Consider the following 10820-nt stretch of genomic DNA (forward strand, 5'->3'; position numbering starts at 1 on the left):
CGTTGGAATAAGAACGGTTGTGCCACATGACAGTGTCAAACCACAACCTATAATTTAGTCTCATATATGCTCTCCTGCCTCGGCATTTCTATCCACATGCCTCGCCATTTAACTTTCCCACTTGCAATCTTCCTTTGGGCGGAAACTCGATTCAGGTTCTCCGACAGAAAATTTTGGTTCTAGGCTCTACTCAACATCACCGTGTGTCGAAAAGTTGATGCTCATCCAAAGCCACCTGGACGGGGGCTCCTGTAGGAAAACGAAGTGAACTGATATATAACCTACAAGTATCATATTTAAACGTTGAGATGATCCAAGTTCAACCAACAATTACATACAGTACCTTACCGAAATGTAAAACAACAATACACTCCGTAAGAGCTCAGGAGCTCAACTGTCTTGATCCCTAAAGTTCACACACCAGTTATAACTACAATTCCAAAATTTGAACGCAATGCGTGCCTGGTTAAGCGGATGGACATATAGATTTTTTTGGGATAAGCGATGGACATATATATACACTATCATGAAACGAATCTTTATGTACAAGGTTGACATTTATACGTCCATGCCACTTCAGTATTTAGGGTTATATATGTATAAATGGTTCACCTCTGACTGACGCCATAGGTCACCTCGTCACAGGATATGATCACTGGCAGGACGTTTAAGAAAGGTTCATTAATCGGCAGATTCCAGGAGCCTCTGACTCGCACAGAGCGATCGTCTCCTCATACTTTGACGCATAAGCAAAGCCCCATAGCTGCATGGTATCATAAATTTTTATACAGGAGTTCAAAAGAATCTATCATCCGTTTGCTGGGGCACAATAATAAGCATACCTCAACCTCCTTAACTTTAAAGTCCTCTGACTGTGCCAGACAGGAGTTCCCGTAAGTTTCTGAAACTGAACTTGACCCCCTCAATCTGCAGCAATGAATGGAAGATAGAAGTCAGGCAACATGCATCAATGTCACTGATCATTAAAGTATTTGTCACAGGGGCATAAGGGCTAACCAAAGGAACTGACCACCCTCCCCAAGAGAAGAAAAAGGAGGGGAGAAGAGGGTTTTTTTGTGGGGTGAATGGGTTGGTTGGTTTGCCCAAGGATGTGTTTCCCCAGTTTTTGAAACCCCCAATCCAAAACATCCACAGCATAGTGTCCTATCAGGCTACAAAAAAACTCTACACCATTTGAAATGATGATTTCGAAGGGGCAAAACAAGATGCCAAAAATGTAGATGCGTATTTTTGTCATTCTGCCACATCCAGATGAGTGTAAGACAAATTCTCCTTCCCCCAATCAGGAATGTGGCACACATTAATTTGTATACAAAAAGGACTCTCTTAGTTTATGTTAAGAAAAGGAGATTCAACACAAAATGGTACTATTGAAAAACCCCATTGTTGTCATTCTGCCACATTCAGGTGGGTTGCTAAGCATACAGATTAAACAATAGTGGGGGTTCTTCAATATAAAATAAGAACCTAAAAAAGGAAATTTTGAAGGGAATAGAAACTCACAGATCATCACCCAAATAAAGTGCAAAGTGACCGCCTCCACCCAATGCTAAGAAGTTGAGGGAACAAAGAGTAAAATAACGATTTGCCCCTGCACACTTAACAGCGGTTGGAATCCAAATACTCTGTAACTAAACTAAATAAGATTTGCATCAAAATTGTTCCTAAGCACCTTCAAATGAAGGTTTCATGAACAGTATGAACTAATTGTAGATGATTCATGGTTTCAGTAGGGTTAAGCACCTTTAAATGAAGGTTTCATGACGAGTATGAATTTATTTAAAAGTACACACTACTCCAGCACTGCAAGCCATCCTAAGATATGCATTGACAGTAAACAACTAAGCATGGTCCAAGTGCGCTCACAGCGAAATTCTGTAAGACAAAATTTAATAATGTTTCCAACACAGGCAGAGACAAGTGTCACCATACTTAGCTTAGAAGTCCTCCCCATCCTTAAATATTTCAACCAATCTAACAATGAAGTTGTGAAGGAATTACTAGGAAAATTGATGCCCTACTATGATGGTGAATTGGAAAGAAAAGAGAGCTATTACACAATGTAATATGGTACTTTAAAAGATGTCCTAGGAAAGATATGATTCATAACTTTGTAAGAATCACCAGCAGATGTTTCTAACAGGCCCATGTTTCCACATAAAAATCAGCACCCCAATGAAAAACAAAAAAATCAATCTGACGATCGTAACAGCTCAAGAAAAATGTGAGGACAGTAACTAAGTAAAAAGAAAAAGACATGCACAAGCAACCATGGTTCAGACACAAAAGCCACATCAAATGTTAGCCATCTGAAGTTTCATGCACGTGTGTAGCAGGTTGCATATCAATCAAGTATGATAGAGATCATGTCGTATCAATCAATACAATTAGCGATGGTGGGTATCAAAAAGATACCCTTCTTTAGAAAAAAATAAATAAATAATAATAATAAAAAAAACTCAGGAATGACTTGAAACCAAGAAAAATAATCAAATAAACTGATGTGGCTCAGTAGAGTCTGATACAGGTCAGAATCATTAGACACACTACTTATGTCTCATTTTAACCCCAACAGGGTTAGTGAACTTGGCAAGAATGATAGTCTAAGGAAGCATGGGTTAGTGAACTTGGCAAGAATGATAGTCTAAGGAAGCATGAGGTCCTAAGTTCAACTCTCATACCCCTTGGGCCACTCACAAGGGGTTGTTTAGTGCTCTTCATTGCTTTTAGCGAAAGTTGGATGGTTCTAATTTGACCCCAGCAAGTGACCTCGGTTCATATGGTTGTGGGGTCAGTTTGGACCCACAAAATTAATTGAGCCAAAAGCACGGACACCCATGTTAACAGAAATACCCCCCAAAAAAAAAAAAAAAAAAAAAACCACAACAAATTAGGAACTCAGTAAAGTATGGAACTGAAAGCCTTGGAAAGTTTATTTTATCCTTGATATGAGTTGGAACAAATCAAATAACATAAGAAATGACACCAATTTGTACCATTTCAACAAATTTTGGGAATTTAAATAAATGTAAAGCCAAAAATGGCAAAGTCGCAAAATCAATACTTTCTTCTTTCTTTCTCTCTCTTTTTCCTTTTTTTTTTTTTTTGGGGGGGGGGGGGATGATGAGGTTTAAGCAATACTAACGCTATGAGCCACTTATGGGACATAGGAGAGGACTAAGTATGTATAAGATAAAAAAAAAAGGGTATAAATTTGCAAGATGGGAAGCTGAGAACATTATACAAAAAGAAAGTGCAATAAAATATGAAGTTATAAGAGTTGATTTCGGAACACTTCCAATACATGGTAAGTTATAAGAGAGATGCTTGAGGTGGCATCACCAAGTTCAATGGAGATCTTTGGATGCTCACTTTATTACAGAGAAGTGATTTGGCTCAGATTGGAGGAACTAAAAGAGCCAAGGTAAGACTTAACTGACCCTATGAGAAGTTCCGAGCAAAGCTATACATAGCTTTTGCCTCTTATCAAAAATGACCTTGAATAGAGCCGATTGGAGGGCAAGGATCTATATACCTAACCCCATTTAATTGGTATAAGGCTGAGTTTATCTTGGATGGTTGTCTCACTAGATTAGAGCGGACAGAACTCAAACCTTGCATGTAGCTTGATATATAACATTGATGAGATAGTTTGGTTTGCTTTTTTGGCAACCAAGATAATTTGGTTGGCAAGAAATCAAAACAAAACCGTAGAGAATTTGTTACAAGGTTTCAGTTTTTAACAATTTGGCTACTTTGGTGAAATTTTGATGATGTGCGTCGTCTCAGTAGTGCTTCAGCCAAAATAATATAAAACCATCAACATAAAATGCATATTTGAGTCTCAAGGTTTCTTTCTTTTCTTTTCTTTTCTTTTCTTTTTTTCCCCTCCTTGTGGGGGGGGGGGGTTTGCTTTTGGCCAAATCACCCCTACACAAACATGGAAGAAGTTGTTTGGCAGAAGCAGCAGAATGCATTGAAAGTGATGCTTTTCAGCATTTGTGGAAGTTTTGTGCAACACTGAGAGTTGAATATGTATTACTTAGCTAAAAATGAGTGTGTGGACCTAAAGTCAGAAGTCAAACCACCACTTCGTATGTGTATCTAACAATCTAAGTGTTCACTTTCTTTCTTTTCCCTTGGTGATAAGGGTTCACCATATTTAAAGCCCAAAATATGGTTATATAGAAGTCAGGACCTAAATTGACAATTAAGATCAAAACCATCTCTCCAGATTTTGACTGAAAGTCTTCCATACATGATCCTAGCCAAAACCAAGCTTGAAACTGAAACCTGGAACCTTGCATATTGCAAAATAAGGTGTTTTATACTTCAAAACTCTGTTGTATATGTATCACAAGCACGTCCATGCATTTCTTGACCATTTCTATGCATATATTTACTGTACTTTGCATTGCTCTAGTACTATATGCGGTCTTATATAATCACCTTTCCACATCACACCTAATGCGAGTACTTAATCCTGGTCATATTAGCTGTTAAGCTCATGCATGAGTCACGTGGTTTAATTATTAAATACTGCTACTGAGAAAATCTGTCATTTTAACTAACACAACCATAAAGGGAATGGTTAACCAGAAAGAAATAATGTACTTCTGTTGGGAAGGTGATGCAGAATTGGCAGCATATACAAAAAAGAGAAAAGCCCAATGGTCAAGCCCATCAAAGCCTAAGGATATGATCCAAAACAGCCCATGGCTTGCATGGGCTAGGACTATTATAGTGGGATAAAATGAGCCCACGGTTTCATGAGCTTGGATTACTTTAGTGGGAGAATATCAACCCATTATTTTGAACTAAGCCCAAGTCTAGCTTTGAAAAGTCAACAAAAGGAGCTAGTAGGTAGTGTTGGTTAGTGGTGGGGTATAGTAAGTGGATGTTTCCATTATTGTTTTGACTAGTAGTGTTGGGTAGTAGTTGGATGTTTCCATTAATGTTTGTAGTAGGTTGTGTTAACTAGTGGTTGGATGTTACCATTAATGTTTATGTCTCTTTGAAATGTTATATAAAGAGACTTATGTAAGTGGTGAAGACAACTCATGAATTGAAATCAAATTGTTTGCTAGCATTCCTCCTCTTTGGAGAACCCTTGTGTTTGATCAAGGTAGGTTGGTGTTCGATCCAATCGATCCACCTTGCGGTTGTAAAGCTTGGGTGTTATATGTTACATTGTTATTGTCACTTTCTTCATAATAGTTCTGCCCCTATTTGAAGATCTATTCAGTCCGTTTCGTTATATGTTATTATCCTTATAATAGCATTCTAGTTTCAGCCCTCTTTCCCTATCTAAACTCTATTTCACTTTAAGTCCATCAAATCTGAAACTGATTCCCTGGGAAAGGTCCTATTTGGCTACTGTTTTGATCAATCAAATACAGTACTACATTAGAAGGGTACTGATGTAATCCAATGCTAAGAGAGTTTCTTCTGAGTAGCTACCCTCTTACAAATATTAGTATCCAAGTCATGAACTAAGACTGAAATCGTCAACATTTTAAGCAAAGGAAGGTTTAAGAAAGAGAGGCAGCATGAAAGGGATCAATATAACCTGTAGAATATTTTCCTATATCTTAAATATTAAATCAACAGTAACAGCATGTGTACCAAAGCTGTCTTATAATAATTTCTAATGACAAATAGAAGGCCAGGAATGGTTAATAATTGTTACCGCCTACTGACACGAAGAAAAAGAAAGGAACTAGTACCTGTGGGACGGAATACCACTGGATGCCCAGATACATTTGTGAAAACAAAAGTATCATTAGTACCCTGTTTCAGACAACTTTCAGTGAAAAATGCAGAAGACAACAGATGGTGACAAGTACAACAAGATTGTGTTCTAAGAAAACCTGATATTTCCTCTTACTGGTTGGTCTCAGAGGTGCCTCAACCAATCCACCAAATACTGCACCTTTCTGGTCCCCAACAACCTGTTATGCGTGGGCATAAACAAATGATAAACAAGGAAAATTTATCCCAGAATGGCATTCCAAGTATCACATACAATTATTAATCTGGTGGGCCCTGAGTATTGATATATAGGAATAAAAGGACTTCTGCACAAAGAAACGAGGAAAGATATTATAGTCCATCGTTTTAATAGAAAACTTCACCATGAATAGATTTGGATTCTGACAGTGAAATCCTTAGGATCACCGTGTATGAATTTTAGGAACTAGTGAAATGCTAAAGCAATTTACAGCATCAGTTAGAACAGAATATAAACTTATACGATGCTTCTCAGCAATGAAGTCCACTAGAAGGTGTTATGTTTTGACCTGAATTGGAAGATGGACCCGCATCAACATATTTTGGTGGTGACCCAAATGAAGCTGGCGGAGATCTGTGGAGAAAGCAGAGGAGTGTCCTCCATTGATCTCGCTCTGTGGAGAGGATGTGGGGGCAGAACCCCCAAGGTACAGTACAACCCGACACAATGGGTTGACACGTTTACCCAATTAGAGTCTATATATATGTATCTTATGTTAACCTATCACATTATTGAGAGATTTGAGATTTTCGATTAGGGTTTTGGGTGAGAATTCTCGTAACACCGTTCTTGGCAATTGGTTGTGAGATCTCCTTCTATTCTTCATCTACATAATGAAAAAACTCTTCTTCTTCGCTTGTGGATGTAGCATACCACATTGGTGTGTGAACCAACCACGTTAAATCTTTGTGTTTTCATTTTTGTTTCTTTTTCGATTTGCTATTTTGTGGTGTTTGTTTTAAGAGAAGGAAATCAAAAAATTATCCAAAAGCAAGTGAATGCCTGAAAGAACTCCAAGCAAATCTATGTTTGGCAAATCATAATAATAATAATAATAATAATAATAATAATAATAATAATAAAGTGAGAGGTTTGCAACCCAGAATGGATGAGCAGCCTAGATATGGTGTTGGCAATGCAGGTGGCTGATCAGCATATTGTTATTTCCCAAGGAAAGGCCTATTTTTCATTCTGAGGGCAATACCAAAACACGCTGGAGTCCAACATAGTAATGTCCACAGTATCATCAGACACTTCGGAAGACAGGGAGGGGATGAGGGGAGCAAGAAAGAGTGGACAAAAAAGGAGAGATATTCACACATGTAATTGCTACAAGAAGAAAATGCTATTTACATGTGTACATAAAATAGTGACTTAAAAAGAACCTGGATGGTTTAGAACAGTGTGAACACAAGTGCACAATGGAACTATAGAGTGTGTGTTCAGATGTATCATGTAGGTAAAATTGCTTCACACTATTTAGTTTAGAACACTGCATAAGAGGCAATACCAGCAAACTAAGACCAGGGCAAAGTGAACTTCTCCTGTATAAGGTTTGAAGTGATACTCCATGTCTCCAGGTGCTGCATTAAGAGAGGACAGATGTCCGAAAGAGTAAGAAATAAACTAACTAAAACCTAATAACGGTAGATGAGAAAATAGGAAGTTGCTAAAATATAAAATAAGTGTGTCTGAACCTGTAGAGCAGCACCCATTTCCTCCCTTGAACAAGTGATGGAAGTGAAGCATAGAGAGCACTTCGTGTTTTCTCCGAAAGAAGCAACGAAGGTTCGGAAATATCTGGGAGACAAAATCTTGGCTCCTCCTCTGGTTTCTGTACAGGGCCCAACTCGAGCCCAGAAAAGTTAGAATTGCCCATGTCATCATTCTTCATTTTCTGATCACCCTTCCGTCCTAGGACTTGATTTCTGTAGCCATTAAACTTTGTGGCGCTGTAGATTACTCTTGTAAGTGATTGTTTTCCCCGAGAAAACAGTGTCTTCTTACCATTTTTTTCCTTCACTGGTAAGCGGTCAGACGCCGACTCACCCATTTCATCGTGATAACCATTTTGTGCCTCACCATGCAAATGACCCTCAGATTCTGAAGGTGCTAACAAAGAGTAGAGGAATGCGGTAAAAGATGATGTATCAGGACCATCTTCTAGAGGCTCGGAATCCTCCTCTGCCTTGGACTCCTCCTCACTTTCTTTTGGCTCCGTCACCTCCTCCTAAGAAAACATTGGTTCGAAACAAAAGTTAAAACATCTATATTGAAAGGAAGGAAGTTCTCTAGTGTTCTTGTCACAGGCCACGACCTCAGTAAAACTGAAGAAAGACCATTCAAATTCACTCCTCTGGTCAGCAAAGGTAACAACAAATGTTTGTAAAACCAAAATCTAGTCTGATTGCAACAAATACAAAGAAAATAGCACTTCCAAAGAATTGGGGCTAGTGTCGGTCTTGAGTCAGAACTCTTTGACATCTAATCGGATTAAAAATCAACTTGATAACAATAACTTGTCTGTTCCCGAAACTTAATCCTGCTTATAAATCAATGACTCAGGGTGATCGTATCATATAAAACTAAAACAGAAGTTTGACAGTGAGCAGAAACCCTAAGCAAAACAGTGAAATCCAGGAAACCAATTAAGGAAATCGATGCTAAACAATTGCTAAATCCTAATACCACGAGGCACCATAAATCGGAATAAGTATCTTAGACAGATAAACCATCGTATTTATAAGAAATACTTGAGAGGAAACTGAAAAAGCTTATTGAAGAAGCAAACACTTACACGATGCTTTAGGGGTTCATCGGAGATTGGATTGAGAAGCACAGTGGTCAGATCAGAAACGAAATGTGCAGCTTTACTACGAAAGGAGTGTTCACGGCCCATCGATTGTCGCTAAGAACAAAGAATTAGAATCGCCAAGAGGGGAAACAGTAATAAATTTGGAAAGTAGCTTAAGTGCTCCAGAATCTAAACTCGCATCAGACTCAGAAAAGGCAACAAAAGCAAATGGTTTACATCCCTACAAAGAAAAACGTCGAAGCGAAGTAGTTATCCTTTCTCTGTTTTTGATCCTTCCGGGTTGAAACTGGTAATAGTGCAAATAGGGAAAGCTCGGATGAGGAAGTCAGATTCCTCTGATCAATCGGTGAAGAGCTGGGTGATGAGTTATCACATGACCAGTGGTGATGAGGCTCATCCATCAAAATTTGGAAACTGGGACCGGTTCGGTGTGCCACGTGGCATTTTCAGATCAATGAGAAGAATCCTACGCCAACTGAGCAAGTAGGACCCCTTTTTAAAGCTTAAACTTAAGAAGCACTCCAAATTCCTCCTACCCTGATTACTCCAAAAAAAAAAAAAAAAAAAAAAAAAAAATCCTCCTAGCAGGGACTAGAGAATCAATCAAAATTCAAAAGTCAAAAAAGAATTGTTGGCCTAGAATAGGAAAATTACGTTTTTGCATTTGCACCTATATAGTATTGATTGAAAAAGACCAATTAAGAATACACAATTAACATACAACAATCAGGTAATTTAGTCATTTTCATAACCGAAATGTCACTATATCAGAAGATATTAAAAAAATACTTTTTAAATTTATGATATTCTAATGGAAACGAATAAAGGATAAAATATCTTCTTTTTTTCCCTTTTTTTTTTGGTAAGAAAATGAAATATTTCCTTGCAGTCCATGTCTTAATGTAAATGACAAGGAAATGTTTCTTTTTCTTTTTGCACAAATTTCATTAAAATATTTTCTTCTTCAAAGATTATTTTCTTTATATTATTTTATAACTAATTAAATTAATTAATACATCTAATGTACAATAAGTAAGAAAATGTCAAAAGAAACTATGATCAAGATTCAAAGTATTCCACGAAAACTATGATCAAGAATCAAAGTATTCCACAATTCCATACAATACTAGCCGATACATATCCATACTTGACCAAACCGATACGATACATCTTGATACGTCTCCCCCATTGAATTACATTAAAATATATTAGTCAAAACGATACAATACTCAATGTCTCTTAAAATCATCTAACCAATACGAATACTTAGATACCGATACTTTAAACATTGACTATGATTAAATATTCTTTTAGAAAATACATAATGAAATTCTGATCATAAAAATAATTAAATTAAGTGAAAGTTTCACCATTAATGATGTGTCTTTGGTTAGTATTTTTTTGATACTATTGAAGAGGCAAATGCAAATTTTTATTTTTTTCAAATAAAAAATAATTTAGATCAAACTTTAATTGTCCAAATAAAAATTACCAAGAAGAAAAATTAAACATTAATAGTTGATATAGGATCTCAACCCGGATGTATATGTAAGTCTGGCTTCCTTTGGTTTTTTTTTTTTCCAATGACTTTCATTTACCTAATTTAAAAAAAAAAATAAGAAAGAAAGGGAAAAAGGAGATATTTTCAAGCAAAAAAACAAAGATATACTTAATGAAAGAAGCAAACCACACCCTAAAACAAAACTATTTTTCTCTTTATCTTTGTATCAGAATCAAAACATTCTTCAAGACAATTGTTATCAATAACTTAGTCTCCATTTTTAGAACCCTATTCATTGCGTAGGAGGTTCATTTAGCTAGGTGTGCAAATCGTTTTGCATTTTTTAAAAACTATCTCTCCCCCCCCCCCCCTTCACCAAACTTTATCAGCCTTTAAGAGATTTTCCTTAAAAAGCATAATATAATCATGTCGACTGAATTAAATTACACTCGTTGATGCTGTAGACATAATCATAAAATTGAACCCCATCAAAGTTGAACTATTGAAGTTAATCATGTTCTTTACAGTTGTGCATGTCTCAGTATTGACCGGCTCGTATTGTATTTTTTGAAGTTATTAATGTCAACGGATAAAAAATTTCTCTACCATAAGGGGTGGAAAAATCTTGAAACGAAATGTCTTACTTTCCTGTAAATTCCAAAATGGTATATTATTGCTTGGGGTGGGAGTGG

At 36.9% G+C, this 10820-nt stretch overlaps 1 protein-coding gene across 1 annotated transcript; it reads right to left on the reverse strand.

The window, feature by feature from the left end:
- Positions 1–85: 85 nt before the first annotated feature.
- LOC149026761 (TLD-domain containing nucleolar protein) lies at positions 86–8992 on the reverse strand. The gene is made up of 8 exons (XM_089156046.1): positions 8610–8992; positions 7510–8042; positions 7323–7395; positions 5892–5972; positions 5748–5811; positions 1525–1612; positions 843–927; positions 86–763 (listed from the first exon to the last, which is right to left on the reverse strand). Exons 1-8 carry the CDS (start codon positions 8709–8711, stop codon positions 668–670), a joined length of 1122 nt encoding a protein of 373 aa, XP_089012172.1. The 5' UTR covers positions 8712–8992; the 3' UTR covers positions 86–667.
- Between the last annotated feature and the right edge of the window lie 1828 nt (positions 8993–10820).

Source organism: Hakea prostrata, chromosome 1 (genome assembly GCF_041222555.1).
Source record: "Hakea prostrata isolate BN-2017 chromosome 1, UWA_Hpros_2, whole genome shotgun sequence".
NCBI lineage: Eukaryota > Viridiplantae > Streptophyta > Magnoliopsida > Proteales > Proteaceae > Hakea > Hakea prostrata.

What these genes read in the sequence shown, in the direction of transcription:
- LOC149026761 (XM_089156046.1), bottom strand. Translation starts at nt 8,711, where the DNA reads ATGGGCCGTGAACACTCCTTTCGTAGTAAAGCTGCACATTTCGTTTCT. An exon ending in CCAGTAAGAGGAAATATCAG is followed by an intron (nt 5,812 to 5,891) that starts GTTTTCTTAGAA and finishes TGTCTGAAACAG; the next exon opens with GGTACTAATGATACTTTTGT. An exon ending in TTAAAGTTAAGGAGGTTGAG is followed by an intron (nt 764 to 842) that starts GTATGCTTATTA and finishes GATACCATGCAG; the next exon opens with CTATGGGGCTTTGCTTATGC.